This window comes from Geotrypetes seraphini, chromosome 7, assembly GCF_902459505.1.
Source record: "Geotrypetes seraphini chromosome 7, aGeoSer1.1, whole genome shotgun sequence".
Classification (NCBI taxonomy): Eukaryota; Metazoa; Chordata; class Amphibia; order Gymnophiona; family Dermophiidae; genus Geotrypetes; species Geotrypetes seraphini.
Window position 1 is genome coordinate 153,526,805 of NC_047090.1, and position 23,031 is coordinate 153,549,835.

Sequence of the window (23,031 nt, forward strand, 5' to 3'; positions counted from 1 at the left end):
AACCGCTTAGCGCATCTTTGTAAAAGAGGAGGATAATGTCTCTTCTCAACTATTGACAATCCATTTTTTTTTTTTTGTAACTTTTTATTTAGAAAAAATGAACATTGCACTGAAGCAACATTGCAAAATCCTCAACAGGGGGTTCTTGGGGAATATGGGGTGACCTGCTGTTAGGGGGTGGGTGGGAGGGGGGAAGTTCTTTTCAACATGTTGTGCAATCCATATTTGATGTTTCAGAATCTGTCTTCAAAAAGACTCTCGCTGTTCCACAACAGTTTCCATTAACTTTTGGTATATCAGCCAATTATCCATTTCAAGCTGATATACCAAAAGCTAATGGGAACTGTTGTGGAACGAGAGTCTTTTTGAAGACAGATTCTGAAACATTAAATATGGATTGCCAATAGTTGAGAAGAGATTATATTTAGGAGAAATTTTTTGAAAGAGGAACTTTATGATAAGTGCACTGAGGGGGGGAGGGTCTCCATTTTAATGTGTGGTATTACAGTATTACTATTTAAATTGAGTTTGATGTATTATGAATGTGTTGTGTGGGATTATTTATGGTGAATAATAAAATATTTAACATATTTACAATATTTATGATAAAGTTTTGTGTATTGGGTATTGAACAGCTTCTTTGGTATTTGTTATTAATAAATAATTGAAGCGGGTTTTAAAATAGTGAAGCTCCGTAATGGTAAAGTGGTGAAACATGTACTATATATTCATTAGGGATATCTTGGAAACCTGACCGACTGGGGGGGGGGGGGTCCCCCAGGACAGGTTTAGGAACCACTAGAATAGGGCATAGAGCAGATCCACACGTGTCTCCTAATTACTGCCTTATTAGCAAATTAGTGTTTGCGTGGATTTGCAATCCACACTCAACTTTGAGCGACCTATACAGAATCTGGCAGAGGATAACCAAGTGCAGCTGAATGACCATTAGTTTTGTTACGTTACCTGGTTTTCTTTGTCTCTAGGAACACATGGAGGTGATGCTAACAACAGAAGCTGAAGAAGGGGCCACTGGTTTTAGTGTCTCCGGGGGAGGAGAAAGTGGTATATTTGTGCAGCAGGTGATAAAAGAATCCCCTGACTCAAAAATATTGAGCATTAAAGAAGGTAAGCCCAAATTAGTATTCCTATTGTTTGGGGATTTTTTTTTTTTTTTCTTTTTTCACATTTCATTTTAGCAACGTTTGTTTTTCAAATTGTACTCAGGCACAGACCAAAGAGAGTTGATGATTCTCAAATGATCAGCATTGTACACTCAAAGGATGCAAATTTGTTTTGGGTGCCACAGGCAGGATTAGAAAGAATTTCCAAGCGTACCTGGATAGGTTGCAAACATGTTACATCTTATGAACTCCAGAAGAAAGCAAGTACCATGGCAAGCGTTAGCACTAAATCGAAGGAGTAGCCTAGCAGCTGCCTCAGGACCCTGTGAGTTTGATTTCCATTGCAGCTCCTTATGACTCTGGGCAAGTCACTTAACACTTCATTGCCCCAGGTACAAAAATAAATACCTGTCTAAAATATGTAAACTACAATAATTGTAACCACTCGCAGAAAAAGCAGTATATCAAATTCCATCAGTGGCGTAGTGAGGGTGGGAGGCGCCTGAGGTGGTACCCCATCCCTGCCCTCTTCTCTGCCCCCCACTCCTTTCCTGCCACCTCCCCTGCACTTGTGCCCCTTCCCCCGTACCTCTTTAACTTCCTAGTTGCTTCCTGCGCCAGCTTCAGCTCTCCCTCTGTTGTCACTTCCTGGTCCTTTGACCAGGAAGTGACATCAGAGGGAGAGCCAAGCCCAGTGCAAGCAGCAGGTTTGTGCTGCTGCTTGCACCGGTGAAGATCCACAAGTATGGGGGGTGGGAAGGTGCGCATGCAGTGGGGGAAGGGTGGGAGAGCCAGAGAAGAGGTGCCAGCACCCCCACCAAGATGGCACCTAGTACAGTCTTCCCCCCCCTTCCTATGCCACCGAGTCCCATCCCCTTTATACTCCACATGCCCTGATTTAGGAGTAAGATTCATTAGGATGAGAGAATATGCAAAACTAACCAATTTGGAAACATTGTCCCTGAGAGAAACATGATTTTTTATGTTGGAAACCTGAAAGATCCAAAAAGAGATAGAAGACGTTACATGTGCCCCGTTTCATGAACAGTTCCTCTCAGCACCTGCCAGTTACCCCAGGCAGAGAGGGGAAGATGAGATGTAGCCATCATGCGTCTGACCTGGTATTAGTTCTTTTGCTCAATGTGTCTTTTATGAATGAAACAACACATATGCCAGCAATGGCTTAGTGAGGGTGAGCAACACCCACCCCTGACGCACACCTGCACCCCTTCCTTTCCTCCATTCTTTTTTAACTTCAGCGCAAGCAGCCACCAATTTACTGCCCGCGTCGGCTTTGGCACTCTCTCTGACATCACTTCCCGGAAGTGACGTCAGAGAGAGCGCCGAAGCCGACATGGGCAGCAAGTCGGTGGCTGCTCGTGCCGACATTAAAAAGGTACGGGGGAAAGGAAGGGGTGCAGGCGTGCAGCAGGGGGAGGAGTGGGAAGGGGGGCAGAGAGGAGGGGTGGTGGCACCATGAGCAAGATGGCATCCAGGGCAGACCTCCCCTCTTGCCCCCTCCCTTTACTATGCCACTGTATCCCAGGCAGAGGGAGGGGGCAAGTGTCCACAAGTTTTTGAGCAATGTTTCTAGCTATTTTATATTTCTCCTCTGATTTCTCCTTGTGATACCAATCCCAGCAATCTAACTAGTTCCACTGGGGTTCCAACCATTTAAATTATTTATTCATTCAATTTTCTATACTGTTCTCCCAGAGGAGCTCAGAACGGTTTACAGGCATTTATTCAGGTACTCAAGCAGTTTCCCTCTCTGTCCCAATGGGCTCACAATCTATCTAACGTACCTGGGGCAATGGGGGGATTAAGTGACTTGCCCAGGGTCATAAGGAGCAGTGTGGGTTGAACCCACAACCTCAGGGTGCTGAGACTGTAGCTTTAACCATTGCGCCACACTCTCCCATGAGCAATATTATGACAAGGGTGGAGGTGATGAGGCCAGATGACTCTGTACCACCTAGAGCACATGCAAAAACTGCATGAATGTGAAACAGCAAATAATAAGAGACTTGGCAGAAGGGCTTCGAGGTAAAATAACATTATTCGCTGATGACGCCAAACTAAGTAGTGTAGTGGGCAAATGCACAACGGACAAAGATTCAATGCCCGACAACATGATGCACGACCTGCTCCTACTGGAGCGCTGGTCTAGGAACTGGCAACTCAGCTTCAATGCCAAAAAATGCAAAGTTATGCACCTGGGCAGCCATAATCCATGCAAGACTTATACCCTTAATGGCGAGATCCTAACAAGAACGGTAGCAGAACGAGACTTAGGGGTGATCGTCAGTGAGGACATGAAGGCTGCCAATCAAGTAGAGCAAGCTTCATCCAAGGCAAGGCAAATCATAGGTTGCATACGCAGGAGTTTCGTCAGCCGTAAGCCGTAAGTCATTATGCCATTGTATAGATCCATGGTAAGGCCCCCACCTGAAATACTGTGTGCAATTTTGGAGGCCGCATTATCGCAAGGATGTGCTGAGACTGGAGTCGGTTCAGAGAATGGCCACCCGTATAGTCTCGGGACTCAAGGATCTCCCGTACGAAGAACGGCTAGACAAATTACAGCTATACTCGCTCGAGGAGCGCAGAGAGAGGGGGGACATGATCGAGACGTTCAAGTATTTCACGGGCCGCATCGAGGCGGAGGAAGATATCTTCTTTTTCAAGGATCCCACGGCAACAAGAGGGCATCCGTGGAAAATCAGGGGCGGGAAACTACGAGGTGACACCAGGAAATTCTTTTTAACTGAAAGGGTGGTTGATCACTGGAATAGTCTTCCACTTCAGGTGATTGAGGCCAGCAGCGTGCCTGATTTTAAGGCCAAATGGGATCGACACATGGGATCTATTCACAGGGCAAAGGTAGGGGAGGGTCATTAGGGTGGGCAGACTGGATGGGCCGTGGCCCTTATCTGCCGTCTATTTTTATGTAATATGGAATATCTGAAGGTGTCATCATTGAGAGACCAAAGCAAAGGACAAGAACTGTGGAATCGATGATCTTGATACAAATGTTTCCGAATACAATTCAAACTCTTCTTACTAATCTACAAATGCACTCCTCAGCTGTCCCTCACTATTTCTCTTTGCTTATCTCCCCCTATGCTCCGGTCAGCTGGTAAGACCCTCCTTTCTGTGCCCTTCTCTTCAACTGCCAACTCCAGACTCTGTCCTTTCTACCTTACTGCACCATATTCTTGGAACAAGCTGCCCGAATCCCTATGGCAGGCTCCATCTCTGGCAGTGTTCAAGGCCCAGTTAAAAGCCCACCTCTTCGAGAGTGCTTTTGACTGCTAACTCCTCTCACCTTGGGTTCTGCATCTCCAACCCTATATGTCATGTCTGTCTGTCCAAATTAGATTATAAGCTCTTCCCAGCAGGGATCATCTATAAATGTCATAATGTACAGCTCTGTGTACGCCCTTCAGTGCTATATATGTAGTAGTAGTAGTAGTAGTAAATGTTTATTTAAAAGTGATGCTGGTCAATCAATAAATCCACATAATACACAGCAAAGGTATTGTCACATTAAAGACTACTGCTCAGTGTCCAGCTGCAGCTATGAAAGCAAATAGGAATTATTAGGAAAGGAATGGAAAATAAAACTGAGAATATTATAAAGCCTTTATGTTGCTCCATGGTGCACCCACCCACCCACCAGGCTACTTAAGATACCTGTGTGATGCTGTACTAGGCTTTCCCATACCAGATGCTACTGTTCTAGTGACAGGTATTTACTGTTTCATTCAGGGGTTTGGGGGTGTAAGGGGGTCAATGACCACTGGGGGAGTGTGTGGGAGGTCATTACTTAATCCCTCCAGTGGTCATCTGGTCAGTTTGGATACCTTTTCGGCACCTAGATACTTTTAAAAGAAGTGTAGCTCAGAACATCTAAGTTCCTTCTAGAAAGTCTTGAGAAACATTTAATTATCGCCAGAAGATGTCCAAGTCTGCCCAAAGCCCACCCACAACATGCCTCCAACATGCTGCTCTTTAGTCTTGGATGCACAGCGGGTAGAACACCTCACAAGACATCCAGAAAAAGGGTTTCGAATATCAGCACCTGTTGGACGTCCATGTTCTGATTTATGCAGATTTTTGGATGTCTTAGTTTTTTTTAAATGCCCCTAATAGTGTACTTACACATCGGTGCACCACTGCCAACGTTACACTACCATTTCATAACAGACATGTTATTGAAAATTGACTTGCATTTCTCTTTTTTATAATGGAGGTCATCGCTGATGATACTAAGGGCTCCTTTTACTAAGCTGCGCTAGCGGTTTTAGCGTGCGCTAGACGCTAATGCCTCCATTGAGCTGGTGTTAGTTTTTGGCACATAGAGCGGGGTTACCGCGCGCTAAAAACGCTAGCCCATCTTAGTAAAAAGAGCCCTAAGACTTCTGCTAACCCTAATGATGCTCTCTCTTTAGTTTTAAATTATCATTATTTATATGGTTTGTTAATAAAATGGACATGCTTTGAACAATAAAATTATAACCTAGCAAAAAAATGTTTTCCAGGAGATCAACTTTTAAGTGCAACTATATATTTTGATAATATTAAGTATGAGGATGCATTGAAGATTCTACAGTATGCGGAGCCATATAAAGTGCAATTTAATCTTAAGCGCAAACTTTTAAAAGAAGAGTCACATCTTGTGGTGCAGTCTACGAAAGATAAAACACAGGTAAAGACATCTGAGTTCATCTCTATTATGAGAGACATAGTGTGGCGGCTGTGCTAGTTCACTCTTAAAGATATTATGTAGAAATAAAAAAATAAAACAAAGCAAAGCAAGTGGCTATGGCAAATTGCAACCTGTTAACCGTATATTATGTATGTTAACCTGTAACTCGTTCTGAGCTCTTTGGGGAGAGCGGGATAGAAAACAAATTAAATAAATAAATAAAACAAATCCAAGGGCTCCTTTTATCATGCCACGCCAGCGGTTTAACGTGCGTAACAGCGCGCATTAAACCGCTAGCCGCTACCGCCTCTTGAGCAGGTGGTAGTTTTTGGCCAGTACGGGGGTTAGCGCATGATGAAAAGTCACGCGCATTAACCCCCACTAGCGCGACTTGATACAAGGAGCCCCAAGTGATACCTTTTTTATTGGACTATCTAGATCAGTGTTTCTCAAGTCGGTCCTGAAGTACCCCCTTGCCAGTCAGGTTTTCAGGATATCCACAATGAATATTCATAAACTTGATTTGCAAGCACTGCCTCCATTATATGCAAGTTTCTTTCATGCATATTCATTGTGGTTAGCCTGAAAACCTGACTGGCAAGGGGGTACTCCAGGACCGACTTGAGAAACACTGATGTAGAGCAGTGTTCTTCAACCTTTTTACACCTATGGACCGGCGGAAATAAAATAATTATTTTGTGGACCGGCAAACTACTAAGACTGAAATTAAAACACCATCTCCGCCCCATTCCCGCAAGCTCGGTCCCCACAAACCATTTGATCCCATCCGCACAAGTCTCAAATAATTATGATTTTATATTGAACATATTTTATTAAAGTATAAAAAGAAACAATATTCTGTACAATTGTCATTTTATAAATACAAATAATACAGGGCAAGGATCAACAAAACCCGTCTTCCCTCCCCTTTACATATATCCCCTCTACTATCAAGAAAACTGAATAAGCCAAATTATTACAGAATGGTACACAAAAATATCATGCTAACAGAATACAACAGTCACACATGACAGGAACAGTGTTAGGAGAGTGCAACTAGGGCAATTGCCCCCTGGTCAGAGAGAGCCCTAAGCCAGCTGGAAGCTAAAGACGCACTGCCTGGGCTTTGCAGTCCCCAGTTATGTTTAACACCAGTTCTAGCAGGATACATATTTCAAATCTGATATATTCTCCACTTAAAATTGTATTGATTTTATAAACAAAATAAAACAAGTCAAATTACAGAAGTAAAAAATACAAAAATCCATGAAAAAGAGTACAGCAACCTAACAAAATAGGTACAACCAATATTCTACTTCTGAAAAAACCCATGATTAATCAACCAAAACTATAAGAACATAAGAATAGTCTTACTGGGTCAAGCCCAGTAGCCCGTTCTCACAGTGGCCAATCCAGGTCACTAGTACTGGCCAAAACCCAAGGAGTAGTAATATTCCATGCTACCGATCCAGGGTAAGCATAGCTCCCCCCATGTCTTTCTCAATAATAGACTATTCTGTGTCAAAAGTAAATATGATCACACTCTGCTCTACACTGTTACCAAAAATTAAAAAATCATGTACCTAAACCTTTAACTAATGCCAACACACCTCTTTCCCCTCATCTGCACAGAACGTTCTTTGAGAAATAAAAGGCTGTTGAGTTTCTGTTTTTTGTACATCTTCTCCTTGGATATCTGCAACGGGGCACCCGAGTTCATCCTGAATACAGCATGAAGGGTCCCAGAAGGGGTAGGAAAGGAAATGAGGCTCTGATGAGAGGTCTGTATCTTTCAAATAATCCCAATAAAACAGACATGACAAGGAGAGGAAACTGGCAGCATTTTCTTTTCTATAGCTGCTTTAATTGGGGGGAGGGGAGGGGATGTCAACCAATGCTGTATAATAGGGTAGGCTAAGCTTTGGTGAACACATCAGGCTCCAAATTAGCACAGATTCAACCCAGCTCCTCAGAAAATACCCCCGACTACAACTACCATTAAGAAATATAGGAAAATACAGATCTGAAGTAACATGAATCTGCTCATACATCTATGCATAATAGAGCCAGTGCAAGTGTATTTTTATATACACACATAAAGAGAAAATGCTTCCAGGATGCACACGAGGAACAGGGGAAGAGCAGCTCTCAGTACTTGCCTGCAGTAGCGTCAGGACAGCGATTCACTTCGACAGCCTTGGGGCTTTTGACGGGTCGTGCCCGCCTCTGAGAAAAGAGGAAGTTGCATCATCAGAGGCGGCCCGCGACTGATCAAAAGCCCCAAGGCTGCCAAAGTGAATTGCTGCGCTGCGCTGACACTACAGGCAAGTACTGAGAGCGGAGAGGAGGAAGCCCTGATCTCACCGGCCTTGCACGGACCAGCAGGATATTTCTGCGGACTGGCAGTTGAAGAACACTGATCTAGAGTAGGGTTAGATTAGTTTTCAAAAATAATCTGATCTGAAGAAGAAGGATTACCTTCAAAAGCTAATCTAACCATGCTCTAGATTGTAGAAGATAGTCCAATAAAAAAGGTATCATTTTGATTCTTTTTGGGTTTTTTTGATTTTTTTAATTTCTACATATTATCTGTATTATAGAGTGTGTTCATGTAATTCAAAATAAATGATACAGTACCTAGAAATGTTTCTTTTAATTTCTACTTAGAGGGACTTTCCTGCTAGCCAGTTCTTGATCCAAAATGAAATGAAACAATATTTCTCAACATAATTCAAAAAGTATTCAGGCTGATACTTGGCAGCACATAAACCAAAAGCCGATTTTCCAAACTTCCATCCACCCCCCTAAAACCCCAACATTATAAGAAAACCTCCCGCAACCTGACCATTCTTTCTCTTATGTTTTCTTCCTCTTACCCCTCTTCTCTTTTTCAGTGGCATAACCATGGGTGGGCTCACCCACTTTGAATTCAGGCCCATCCAGCAGCAAAACAGTTGTCATGTGGTTGGCAGGGATCCCCAAGCCCCACCAACTGAAGACTCCCAGCATCTCTCCTACCTTTCCCCCCAGGCAATCAGGAGTCTCTTAACTACACTCCCCCATCCCCCAGTAACTTTCACATCCTTTAGGTTTTGGCCAGCAGCGGCTGCGCTGCTCTTGCTGATCCCAAGTCTCCCCTCTGATGTAACTTCCTGTTCGCAGGACCAGGAAGTTATATCAAAGAGAAGGCTCAGGGCCAGCATCAGCAGCAGGTATGAGTCGTTGGTTCTGCTGGCAAAGAACTGAAGGACTTAAAAGGTATAGGGGATTGGGGGAGCGCAGTTAAGAGACCCCCTTCAATAGCCTGGAGGGGAGGGGAGGGAGAGATCACAGGATGGGATTCCTGTGCCTACCCACTTTGGGCTTAGGCCCACCAAAATTGGGTGTCTGGCTATGGCAATGTTTCTTTGCCATCAGCTCCCTTGTCCTAGTGCAGGAGAAGGTAAGCTTACCTCCTCCTTGCTCCACTGTTGATTTCTGAATGCCACCAGCAGGAAGTGCTAAGCAGGGATAGATTTTCACAGGAGCAGATCTTGCCACCAAAATATTTTTAGGCAGTCAGATTACTTTGAAAATGCCTCCCCCACCCCCCCCCTTTTTTTTTTTTTTTTTTTTAAAGCAAATGCTACTTGGATCTCTATAAAATTATATTTGTATGCTGTATGAAAATAATTATATTTATAAACTTTATTTTTAGGGGAAAGACACTACTGATAACACATTGGGAATAAGTGAAGAAAGAGAAAAAGATAAAGTAACTGTTAAGAGAAGAGAACATAAACCAATGAGATCAAAAAGGGAGAGACTGTCATGGCCTAAATTCCCATCAATCAAGAGTAGCAAGATTCTGGGACACCGAAGATCTCGTAGTACATCAGAAACCTTTGAGGAAATCAGATCGGATATTTCTTTGGCAAGCACCAATATGGAGTCCCAGTTTCAGAGAGAAGAAAAGTGCTTGGTAGGTAAAAAAGGGAATCAAAATAAACTGAAATTCCTTGGTTTCAAGGTACACAAAAGGAAAACAGAAGACAATCAGGTATCAGAAATACAACATACAGTGATATGTGAAACAGAGAAATTAGCCGTGGAAGGAGATGGCAGTGATTGGAGCACAAAGTTAACAACTGCTCCAATGGATGTTCAAATGACTAAGATTTTACCTTTTGATTGCTGTACTTCTGCTGATATAAATTTACAAAAAAGAACAGAAGTACAAGATAATGAAAACAACGAGTTGAAAAACAAATACAGTGAAAGTTCAGTTCATACTAGAGTGTATCCTGAAGTTGAAATAAGTATTCCAAAACACACAGAGTTCTTATCTGTATTCAAAATGCCTTCTACAGATATGAATACTCAAACAATTACAGCACAGGCTCTAGAATCAACAATGCCTGAACAGCTGCATCAAACAGAATCACTGGACAAAATGACATATCAAGAAATGAAACCTAGAGATCCAGATTGGAAGATTCAAATACCTATACTCCAAACGCCAAAGTTTGCTGCTTTCGCTCCAGCAGAAAAAAGGACTGAAACTGAAGGTGACAACACCAAAGATGAGCCAGATGCAAGATTCCAAAAGGTAACAAGTGAACTTGGAATAGAAAGTCCAGGACAAGAAATGATAAACCATACTTTGGAAGCGCAATCAGATATCTTAAGCTGGAAAATGCCAATAATTAAAATGCCTAAACTGCCAAAGCTTTACACCAGAGCAGCAAAAGAGGAAACGGGGTTACCATCTGAAGAGAATTCAGTGACAAAGGAAGAGAAAATGGATACAGAGTGGAGATATATAACAAGTGAAAGTGAAAGAAAAATGAATAAGACTAGACATGAAAAACATGGGGGTTCATTGACAATGCCAAAACTCAACCTTCCATCCTTCGGAGAGCTCACTAGAAACGAAACAGGACACGATGATGGTGAAACCAACAAAAATCAAGACAGGACCATTGAAACAACTAGAGATTTCGATGTGCAGATTAGAAGCACTGAAACTGAAATGAAACCCTCAACGGTTGACTTTAAAGGGCCAAAAGAAAAATCCATTACATTAAAAGAATCACTAACTGACCCAAAACCCTCTGAAATAGAAATCTGTCTTCTACAGAAAGAGAAAGATATTTTACAGATACATAAGGAACCAGAAACTATAACAAATCCAGATATTAGAAAGAAGATAAGAAGAAAAGAAGCTGATATTGATAGTGATAAAATAATTGAGAGCACTAATAAGTTAGCACATATGCCAAAAATAAAAATCCCAAAGGTAGGATTTTCAATCAAAGAAGAGAAACTATTAAGAATAGATAAAGAGGATAGATTGCCAGAAGATAATGTCACCCTAACCAAATATAAATCCTCAGATGCAAACAATGAAAACAAATTTCTTGAAACTCTAAAAAGCAAAGATGTAAATGATGAAACACAAAAGACATCAACTCCACAGCATAATTTAGAATTACATACCACAACAGAAAAATATGCCAAATTGCAAGAATGCTCCATACAATATCCACAATTCCAAAAAACAGAATCTACTGATTTCCTCCATAAAGCTAAAAAGACTGATAATGAAATTCTCATAGTCAGACCTGAAACGGATGAAATCTTGAAAGCGATGGTAACAGATAAAACAGATACCTTCATGCAAAAGCAGAAAGACAAACCAATAGCTAATGAGAGTGAATTTCCTGAGTGGAAACTCGAATTACCCACTGTCAAAATTGCATTATTCACCAAACCTGAAATTACATTTACTTCAACAAACATTATACATCAGAAAACAGAGGAACACATACAACAGCTTCATGAACAGAGCAAAGAATTAGACAGAGAGCAACAAAGAGTGCTAGAAAACACAGAAAAAGTTTGTAATAATTTCCAAATTTGGAACACAAAATTCACCTCATTTGATTCTATTGACACAGAAAAAATCCAAAGCAACATAAACAGCAAACATACCCATCATACAATAGAGGAAGAAAAAGAAAACCGTAGAGATATTAATGATTTAACCAATCAGATTCTGAAAGACTACAGATTCCTGTATGTTCAAACATCCACTGAAGGGAAGGAACAAGAACCTGATACTTCAACAGCGTCATATCAAACGGCTTTAGAAAGTAAGGAAGTAAAACATTCAGGTCTAGAAGGCGCAATTACGTTTCCCAAATTTCAAATGCCCAAATTTGGTGCGTTTCCTTATACAGAGACCATTGCTGCTGCTGCACCCATAGTCATAGCAGAAACAGATGTCATCCAACCAGCAGTTGCAGCAGATGTGGAAGCTGCAGTGGCTCCAATTGAGGCATCAGCACTGGATGTAAAGGCCAAAGTCCCTGATAGAGAAAGTGAATCTGCCGCCTGGAAAATGCAAGTGCCTTCTGTAAAACTCCCAATCTTTACTAAACCTGACCTGAAAGCTCCAACAGTTGATCTTAGTCTCCTTAGCACAGACATTTCAATAGCAAAACCAGAGGTACAGATGGAGGAGCATGAAGCCGAGACCAAGAAATTAACAGTTGAAAGTGAAATCACACCTGCAGTGATTGAACCTGGTACGGCAGAAAGTTCCTTCAAAATGCCCAAAATCGGCATGCCTTCCTTTGGCCTCTTCTCCAGAAAGGGTACACGTGGCCAACATGAAACAGAATCGAGTGAATCAGAGGCTGAAATACCAGGAACCGCAGTCAAAGGCGAACATCAAGTCAAACAGCCAGAACTTGAAAGCAAGGAAGGAGCCACTGTGGTTGGTATTCCGTCCTCTGGAGATCTTGAAGTAAAAGAAGAGAAAAGCAAAGCAAAAAGGTTTAAAATAAAAATGCCATCATTCCATAAATCTCCCCAAAAGGGGAAGGGCCTAGAAGAAGACATTCTCGGGGAGCCACATCTAGAAGGAGAAACATTACTACCTGAACCCAAAGAAATCAAGGTTCTCGATGTCGGAGTTTCCATAGAAGCAAAGGAACCACAAATTGGTATTACAGAACAGCTTGATGAGATTTCAGCAGAAACTAAGGGCATTGACTTTACAGGACCTGAAGGCAAAATTGTATTTCCTAAATTTGAGAAGCCCAAGTTTACTGTTTTGCCTCCTGAACCAAGAACGATTGATGCTACTGTAATCATAGTCAAACCTGAAGCTGACATTTCCCTACCAACACTTACAGCAGATGTAGAAACTATGCTCTCTACAGCTCAGCCTTCTCTGGATGATATATATGCCAAAGCCTCTCAAGGAGAAAGTGAATCTGCAGAGTATAAAATACAGATGCCCATCGTGAAACTCTCACAGTTCACTAAACCTGACATGAAAGCACCAAAGGTTGACATTAGTCTACCTTCAGTAGACATTGCAACTCTAAAATCAGAGGTACACACTCAAGAGCTAGAGGGACAGAGTGAACCATTGAAAATAGAAGGACAAATAGAACCTGCGGGGATTAAGGAGGCTGTAGGGAGTTCTTTTAAAATGCCAAAACTTAAATTACCCTCATTTGGTCCATTCTCCAAAAAGGGAACTGCTGGCCAACTGGATGTTCAAACAGGCCATGGGGACACAAAAATAACTATGCCCTCAACCTTAGCAGAGGCTGAAATCCAACTTTCTCAAACTCAGGACGAGAAAGCAGATGTAGATGTGGACAGTACAGAGCTGGAAATAAAAGGAAAGAAGAGCAAAATAAAAGCACCTAAAATAAGAAAGCCTTCTTTCGGTTCCTCCCAACCAAGGGCTCCTGAAGTAGATATGGTTGTACAAAGCGCGGAAGGAGATCTGTCGCTGAGTAAACCGGATGCAGAGGCAAAAGTGGAGATAACGTCAGGAGAAAAAACCATCAGTTTTGACCCAGTCAAGGCAGCAGCAAGCGAAGTACACATGCGCTTGCCTAAAGCAGAATTGCCCAAATTGGAATCAACTGCAGATGCAACTTTGCCAGCAGTCGACGTGATTCTATCCAAACATGACATACCAGAAGGAGATAGAAAGAAGCTTCCAGATGTTAGTGCCTTAATTGTTGAGACTGTGAAAGACTTCAGAGTACCAGACATGCAACCGTCCACTGAAGGAAAAGAGTTGGAACCTGAAGTAGCAACTGCATCATCTCAAAGGTCTCTAGAAAGTAAGGAAGTAAAACATTCAGGTCTAGAAGGCGCAATTACGTTTCCCAAACTTCAAATGCCCAAGTTTGGTGCGTTTCCTTATACAGAGACCATTGCTGCTGCTGCACCCATAGCCATAGCAAAAACAGATGTCATCCAACCAGCAGTTGCAGCAGATGTGGAAGCTGCAGTGGCTCCAATTGAGGCATCAGCACTGGATGTAAAGGCCAAAGTCCCAGATAGAGAAAGTGAATCTGCCGCCTGGAAAATGCAAGTGCCTTCTGTAAAACTCCCAATCTTTATTAAACCTGACCTGAAAGCTCCAACAGTTGATCTTAGTCTCCCTAGCATAGATGTTTCAATTGCAAAACCAGAGGTACAGATGGAGGAGCATGAAGCCGAGACCAAGAAATTAACAGTTGAAAGTGAAATCACACCTGCAGTGATTGAACCTGGTATGGCAGAAAGTTCCTTCAAAATGCCCAAAATCGGCTTGCCTTCCTTTGGCCTCTTCTCCAGAAAGGGTACACGTGGCCAACATGAAACAGAATCGAGTGAATCAGAGGCTGAAATACCAGGAACCGCAGTCGAAGGCGATCATCAAGTCAAACAGCCAGAACTTGAAAGCAAGGAAGGAGCCACTGTGGTTGGTATTCCGTCCTCTGGAGATCTTGAAGTAAAAGAAGAGAAAAGCAAAGCAAAAAGGTTTAAAATAAAAATGCCATCATTCCGTAAATCTCCCCAAAAGGGGAAGGGCCTAGAAGAAGACATTCTCGGGGAGCCACATCTAGAAGGAGAAACATTACTACCTGAACCCGAAGAAATCAAGGCTCTCGATGTCGGAGTTTCCATAGAAGCAAAGGAACCACAAATTGGTATTACAGAACAGCTTGATGAGATTTCAGCAGAAACTAAGGGCATTGACTTTACAGGACCTGAAGGCAAAATTGTATTTCCCAAATTTGAGAAGCCCAAGTTTACTGTTTTGCCTCCTGAACCAAGAACGATTGATGCTACTGTAATCATAGTCAAACCTGAAGCTGACATTTCCCTACCAACACTTACAGCAGATGTAGAAACTACGCTCTCTACAGCTGAGCCTTCTCTGGATGATATACATGCCAAAGCCTCTCAAGGAGAAAGTGAATCTGCAGAGTATAAAATACAGATGCCCATCGTGAAACTCTCACAGTTCACTAAACCTGACATGAAAGCACCAAAGGTTGACATTAGTCTACCTTCAGTAGACATCGCAACTCTAAAATCAGAGGTACACACTCAAGAGCTAGAGGGACAGAGTGAACCATTGAAAATAGAAGGACAAATAGAACCTGCAGGGATTGAGAAGGAGGCTGTAGGGAGTTCTTTTAAAATGCCAAAACTTAAATTACCCTCATTTGGTCCATTCTCCAAAAAGGGAACTGCTGGCCAACTGGATGTTCAAGCAGGCCCTGGGGACACAAAAATAACTATGCCCTCAACCTTAGCAGAGGCTGAAATCCAACTTTCTCAAACTCAGGACGAGAAAGCAGATATAGATGTGGACAGTACAGAGCTGGAAATAAAAGGAAAGAAGAGCATAATAAAAGCACCTAAAATAAGAAAGCCTTCTTTCGGTTCCTCCCAACCAAGGGCTCCTGAAGTAGATATGGTTGTACAAAGCGCGGAAGGAGATCTGTCGCTGAGTAAACCGGATGCAGAGGCAAAAGTGGAGATAACGTCAGGAGAAAAAACCATCAGTTTTGACCCAGTCAAGGCAGCAGCAAGCGAAGTACACATGCACTTGCCTAAAGCAGAATTGCCCAAATTGGAATCAACTGCAGATGCCACTTTGCCAGCAGTCGACGTGATTCTATCCAAACATGACATACCAGAAGGAGATAAAAAGAAGCTTCCAGATGTTAGTGCCTTAATTGTTGAGACTGTGAAAGACTTCAGAGTCCCAGACATGCAACCGTCCACTGAAGGAAAAGAGTTGGAACCTGAAGTAGCAACTGCATCATCTCAAAGGTCTCTAGAAAGTAAGGAAGTAAAACATTCAGGTCTAGAAGGCGCAATTACGTTTCCCAAATTTCAAATGCCCAAGTTTGGTGCGTTTCCTTATACAGAGACCATTGCTGCTGCTGCACCCATAGCCATAGCAGAAACAGATGTCATCCAACCAGCAGTTGCAGCAGATGTGGAAGCTGCAGTGGCTCCAATTGAGGCATCAGCATTGGATGTAAAGGCCAAAGTCCCTGATAGAGAAAGTGAATCTGCCGCCTGGAAAATGCAAGTGCCTTCTGTAAAACTCCCAATCTTTACTAAACCTGACCTGAAAGCTCCAACACTTGATCTTAGTCTCCCTAGCATAGACATTTCAATTGCAAAATCAGAGGTACAGATGGAGGAGCATGAAGCCGAGACCAAGAAATTAACAGTTGAAAGTGAAATCACACCTGCAGTGATTGAACCTGGTATGGCAGAAAGTTCCTTTAAAATGCCCAAAATCGGCTTGCCTTCCTTTGGCCTCTTCTCCAGAAAGGGTACACGTGGCCAAAATGAAACAGAATCGAGTGAATCAGAGGCTGAAATACCAGGAACCGCAGTCGAAGGCGATCATCAAGTCAAACAGCCAGAACTTGAAAGCAAGGAAGGAGCCACTGTGGTTGGTATTCCGTCCTCTGGAGATCTCGAAGTAAAAGAAGAGAAAAGCAAAGCAAAAAGGTTTAAAATAAAAATGCCATCATTCCGTAAATCTCCCCAAAAGGGGAAGGGCCTAGAAGAAGACATTCTCGGGGAGCCACATCTAGAAGGAGAAACATTACTACCTGAACCCAAAGAAATCAAGGCTCTCGATGTCGGAGTTTCCATAGAAGCAAAGGAACCACAAATTGGTATTACAGAACAGCTTGATGAGATTTCAGCAGAAACTAAGGGCATTGACTTTACAGGACCTGAAAGCAAAATTGTAGTTTCCCAAATTTGAGAAGCCCAAGTTTACTGTTTTGCCTCCTGAACCAAGAACGATTGATGCTACTGTAATCATAGTCAAACTTGAAGCTGACATTTCCCTACCAACACTTACAGCAGATGTAGAAACTACGCTCTCTACAGCTGAGCCTTCTCTGGATGATATACATGCCAAAGCCTCTCAAGGAGAAAGTGAATCTGCAGAGTATAAAATACAGATGCCCATCGTGAAACTCTCACAGTTCACTAAACCTGACATGAAAGCACCAAAGGTTGACATTAGTCTACCTTCAGTAGACATTGCAACTCTAAAATCAGAGGTACACACTCAAGAGCTAGAGGGACAGAGTGAACCATTGAAAATAGAAGGACAAATAGAACCTGCAGGGATTGAGAAACAGGCTGTAGGTAGTTCTTTTAAAATGCCAAAACTTAAATTACCCTCATTTGGTCCATTCTCCAAAAAGGGAACTGCTGGCCAACTGGATGTTCAAGCAGGCCCTGGGGACACAAAAATAACTATGCCCTCAACCTTAGCAGAGGCTGAAATCCAACTTTCTCAAACTCAGTTCGAGAAAGCAGATATAGATGAGGACAGTACAGAGCTGGAAATAAAAGGAAAGAAGAGCATAATAAAAGTACCTAAAATAAGAAAACCTTCTTTCGGTTCCTCCCAACCAAGGGCTCCTGAAGTAGATATGGGTGTACAAAGCGCGGAAGGAGATCTGTCGCTGAGTAAACCGGATGCAGAGGCAAAAGTGGAGATAACGTCAGGAGAAAAAACCATCAGTTTTGACCCAGTCAAGGCAGCAGCAAGCGAAGTACACATGCACTTGCCTAAAGCAGAATTGCCTAAATTGGAATCAATTGCAGATGCCACTTTGCCAGCAGTCGACGTGATTCTATCCAAACATGACATACCAGAAGGAGATAGAAAGAAGCTTCCAGATGTTAGTGCCTTAATTGTTGAGACTGTGAAAGACTTCAGAGTCCCAGACATGCAACCGTCCACTGAAGGAAAAGAGTTGGAACCTGAAGTAGCAACTGCATCATCTCAAAGGTCTCTAGAAAGTAAGGAAGTAAAACATTCAGGTCTAGAAGGCGCAATTACGTTTCCCAAACTTCAAATGCCCAAGTTTGGTGCGTTTCCTTATACAGAGACCATTGCTGCTGCTGCACCCATAGCCATAGCAGAAACAGATGTCATCCAACCAGCAGTTGCAGCAGATGTGGAAGCTGCAGTGGCTCCAATTGAGGCATCAGCACTGGATGTAAAGGCCAAAGTCCCTGATAGAGAAAGTGAATCTGCCGCCTGGAAAATGCAAGTGCCTTCTGTAAAACTCCCAATCTTTACTAAACCTGACCTGAAAGCTCCAACAAGTTGATCTTAGTCTCCCTAGCATAGACGTTTCAATTGCAAAACCAGAGGTACAGATGGAGGAGCATGAAGCCGAGACCAAGAAATTAACAGTTGAAAGTGAAATCACACCTGCAGTGATTGAACCTGGTATGGCAGAAAGTTCCTTCAAAATGCCCAAAATCGGCATTGCCTTCCTTTGGCCTCTTCTCCAGAAAGGGTACACGTGGCCAACATGAAACAGAATCGAGTGAATCAGAGGCTGAAATACCAGGAACCGCAGTCGAAGGCGATCATCAAGTCAAACAGCCAGAACTTGAAAGCAAGGAAGGAGCCACTGTGGTTGGTATTCCGTCCTCTGGAGATCTTGAAGTAAAAGAAGAGAAAAGCAAAGCAAAAAGGTTTAAAATAAAAATGCCATCATTCCGTAAATCTCCCCAAAAGGGGAAGGGCCTAGAAGAAGACATTCTCGGGGAGCCACATCTAGAAGGAGAAACATTACTACCTGAACCCAAAGAAATCAAGGCTCTCGATGTCGGAGTTTCCATAGAAGCAAAGGAACCACAAATTGGTATTACAGAACAGCTTGATGAGATTTCAGCAGAAACTAAGGGCATTGACTTTACAGGACCTGAAAGAAAAATTGTGTTTCCCAAATTTGAAAAGCCCAAGTTTACTGTTTTGCCTCCTGAACCAAGAACGATTGATGCTACTGTAATCATAGTCAAACCTGAAGCTGACATTTCCCTACCAACACTTACAGCAGATGTAGAAACTACGCTCTCTACAGCTGAGCCTTCTCTGGATGATATACATGCCAAAGCCTCTCAAGGAGAAAGTGAATCTGCAGAGTATAAAATACAGATGCCCATCGTGAAACTCTCACAGTTCACTAAACCTGACATGAAAGCACCAAAGGTTGACATTAGTCTACCTTCAGTAGACATTGCAACTCTAAAATCAGAGGTACACACTCAAGAGCTAGAGGGACAGAGTGAACCATTGAAAATAGAAGGACAAATAGAACCTGCAGGGATTGAGAAGGAGGCTGTAGGGAGTTCTTTTAAAATGCCAAAACTTAAATTACCCTCATTTGGTCCATTCTCCAAAAAGGGAACTGCTGGCCAACTGGATGTTCAAGCAGGCCCTGGGGACACAAAAATAACTATGCCCTCAACCTTAGCAGAGGCTGAAATCCAACTTTCTCAAACTCAGGACGAGAAAGCAGATATAGATGTGGACAGTACAGAGCTGGAAATAAAAGGAAAGAAGAGCATAATAAAAGTACCTAAAATAAGAAAACCTTCTTTCGGTTCCTCCCAACCAAGGGCTCCTGAAGTAGATATGGGTGTACAAAGCGCGGAAGGAGATCTGTCGCTGAGTAAACCGGATGCAGAGGCAAAAGTGGAGATAACGTCAGGAGAAAAAACCATCAGTTTTGACCCAGTCAAGGCAGCAGCAAGCGAAGTACACATGCGCTTGCCTAAAGCAGAATTGCCCAAATTGGAATCAACTGCAGATGCCACTTTGCCAGCAGTCGACATGATTCTATCCAAACATGACATACCAGAAGGAGATAGAAAGAAGCTTCCAGATGTTAGTGCCTTAATTGTTGAGACTGTGAAAGTCTTCAGAGTCCCAGACATGCAACCGTCCACTGAAGGAAAAGAGTTGGAACCTGAAGTAGCAACTGCATCATCTCAAAGGTCTCTAGAAAGTAAGGAAGTAAAACATTCAGGTCTAGAAGGCGCAATTACGTTTCCCAAACTTCAAATGCCCAAGTTTGGTGCGTTTCCTTATACAGAGACCATTGCTGCTGCTGCACCCATAGCCATAGCAGAAACAGATGTCATCCAACCAGCAGTTGCAGCAGATGTGGAAGCTGCAGTGGCTCCAATTGAGGCATCAGCACTGGATGTAAAGGCCAAAGTCCCTGATAGAGAAAGTGAATCTGCCACCTGGAAAATGCAAGTGCCTTCTGTAAAACTCCCAATCTTTACTAAACCTGACCTGAAAGCTCCAACAATTGATCTTAGTCTCCCTAGCATAGACGTTTCAATTGCAAAACCAGAGGTACAGATGGAGGAGCATGAAGCCGAGACCAAGAAATTAACAGTTGAAAGTGAAATCACACCTGCAGTGATTGAACCTGGTATGGCAGAAAGTTCCTTCAAAATGCCCAAAATCGGCATGCCTTCCTTTGGCCTCTTCTCCAGAAAGGGTACACGTGGCCAACATGAAACAGAATCGAGTGAATCAGAGGCTGAAATACCAGGAACCGCAGTCGAAGGCGATCATCAAGTCAAACAGCCAGAACTTGAAAGCAAGGAAGGAGCCACTGTGGTTGGTATTCCGTCCTCTGGAGATCTCGAAGTAAAAGAAGAGAAAAGCAAAGCAAAAAGGTTTAAAATAAAAATACCATCATTCCGTAAATCTCCCCAAAAGGGGAAGGGCCTAGAAGAAGACATTCTCGGGGAGCCACATCTAGAAGGAGAAACATTACTACCTGAACCCAAAGAAATCAAGGCTCTCGATGTCGGAGTTTCCATAGAAGCAAAGGAACCACAAATTGGTATTACAGAACAGCTTGATGAGATTTCAGCAGAAACTAAGGGCATTGACTTTACAGGACCTGAAGGCAAAATTGTATTTCCCAAATTTGAGAAGCCCAAGTTTACTGTTTTGCCTCCTGAACCAAGAATGATTGATGCTTCTGTAATCATAGTCAAACCTGAAGCTGACATTTCCCTACCAACACTTACAGCAGATGTAGAAACTACGCTCTCTACAGCTGAGCCTTCTCTGGATGATATACATGCCAAAGCCTCTCAAGGAGAAAGTGAATCTGCAGAGTATAAAATACAGATGCCCATCGTGAAACTCTCACAGTTCACTAAACCTGACATGAAAGCACCAAAGGTTGACATTAGTCTACCTTCAGTAGACATTGCAACTCTAAAATCAGAGGTACACACTCAAGAGCTAGAGGGACAGAGTGAACCATTGAAAATAGAAGGACAAATAGAACCTGCAGGGATTGAGAAGGCAGGCTGTAGGGAGTTCTTTTAAAATGCCAAAACTTAAATTACCCTCATTTGGTCCATTCTCCAAAAAGGGAACTGCTGGCCAACTGGATGTTCAAGCAGGCCCTGGGGACACAAAAATAACTATGCCCTCAACCTTAGCAGAGGCTGAAATCCAACTTTCTCAAACTCAGGACGAGAAAGCAGATATAGATGTGGACAGTACAGAGCTGGAAATAAAAGGAAAGAAGAGCAAAATAAAAGAACCTAAAATAAGAAAGACTTCTTTCGGTTCCTCCCAACCAAGGGCTCCTGAAGTAGATATGGGTGTACAAAGCGCGGAAGGAGATCTGTCGCTGAGTAAACCGGATGCAGAGGCAAAAGTGGAGATAACGTCAGGAGAAAAAACCATCAGTTTTGACCCAGTCAAGGCAGCAGCAAGCGAAGTACACATGCACTTGCCTAAAGCAGAATTGCCCAAATTGGAATCAACTGCAGATGCCACTTTGCCAGCAGTCGACGTGATTCTATCCAAACATGACATACCAGAAGGAGATAGAAAAGAAGCTTCCAGATGTTAGTGCCTTAATTGTTGAGACTGTGAAAGACTTCAGAGTACCAGACATGCAACCGTCCACTGAAGGAAAAGAGTTGGAACCTGAAGTAGCAACTGCATCATCTCAAAGGTCTCTAGAAAATAAGGAAGTAAAACATTCAGGTCTAGAAGGCGCAATTACGTTTCCCAAACTTCAAATGCCCAAGTTTGGTGCGTTTCCTTATACAGAGACCATTGCTGCTGCTGCACCCATAGCCATAGCAGAAACAGATGTCATCCAACCAGCAGTTGCAGCAGATGTGGAAGCTGCAGTGGCTCCAATTGAGGCATCAGCACTGGATGTAAAGGCCTAAAGTCCCTGATAGAGAAAGTGAATCTGCCGCCTGGAAAATGCAAGTGCCTTCTGTAAAACTCCCAATCTTTATTAAACCTGACCTGAAAGCTCCAACAGTTGATCTTAGTCTCCCTAGCATAGACGTTTCAATTGCAAAACCAGAGGTACAGATGGAGGAGCATGAAGCCGAGACCAAGAAATTAACAGTTGAAAGTGAAATCACACCTGCAGTGATTGAACCTGGTATGGCAGAAAGTTCCTTCAAAATGCCCAAAATCGGCTTGCCTTCCTTTGGCCTCTTCTCCAGAAAGGGTACACGTGGCCAACATGAAACAGAATCGAGTGAATCAGAGGCTGAAATATCAGGAACCGCAGTCGAAGGCGATCATCAAGTCAAACAGCCAGAACTTGAAAGCAAGGAAGGAGCCACTGTGGTTGGTATTCCGTCCTCTGGAGATCTTGAAGTAAAAGAAGAGAAAAGCAAAGCAAAAAGGTTTAAAATAAAAATGCCATCATTCCGTAAATCTCCCCAAAAGGGGAAGGGCCTAGAAGAAGACATTCTCGGGGAGCCACATCTAGAAGGAGAAACATTACTACCTGAACCCAAAGAAATCAAGGCTCTCGATGTCGGAGTTTCCATAGAAGCAAAGGAACCACAAATTGGTATTACAGAACAGCTTGATGAGATTTCAGCAGAAACTAAGGGCATTGACTTTACAGGACCTGAAGGCAAAATTGTATTTCCCAAATTTGAGAAGCCCAAGTTTACTGTTTTGCCTCCTGAACCAAGAACGATTGATGCTACTGTAATCATAGTCAAACCTGAAGCTGACATTTCCCTACCAACACTTACAGCAGATGT

At 42.8% G+C, this 23,031-nt stretch overlaps 1 protein-coding gene across 1 annotated transcript in view; it reads left to right on the forward strand.

The window, feature by feature from the left end:
- Window positions 1-21,325, forward strand: part of AHNAK2 (AHNAK nucleoprotein 2) — a 133,091-nt gene extending 111,766 nt beyond the window's left edge. The window contains exons 5-10 of the mRNA XM_033953266.1: window positions 987-1,128; window positions 5,669-5,835; window positions 9,533-14,593; window positions 14,696-16,624; window positions 16,920-18,233; window positions 18,416-21,325. Of these exons, the coding sequence (XP_033809157.1) occupies window positions 987-1,128; window positions 5,669-5,835; window positions 9,533-14,593; window positions 14,696-16,624; window positions 16,920-18,233; window positions 18,416-21,325 (11,523 nt within the window). The remainder of the gene's footprint in view (window positions 1-986; window positions 1,129-5,668; window positions 5,836-9,532; window positions 14,594-14,695; window positions 16,625-16,919; window positions 18,234-18,415) is intronic.
- Window positions 21,326-23,031: the final 1,706 nt, after the last annotated feature.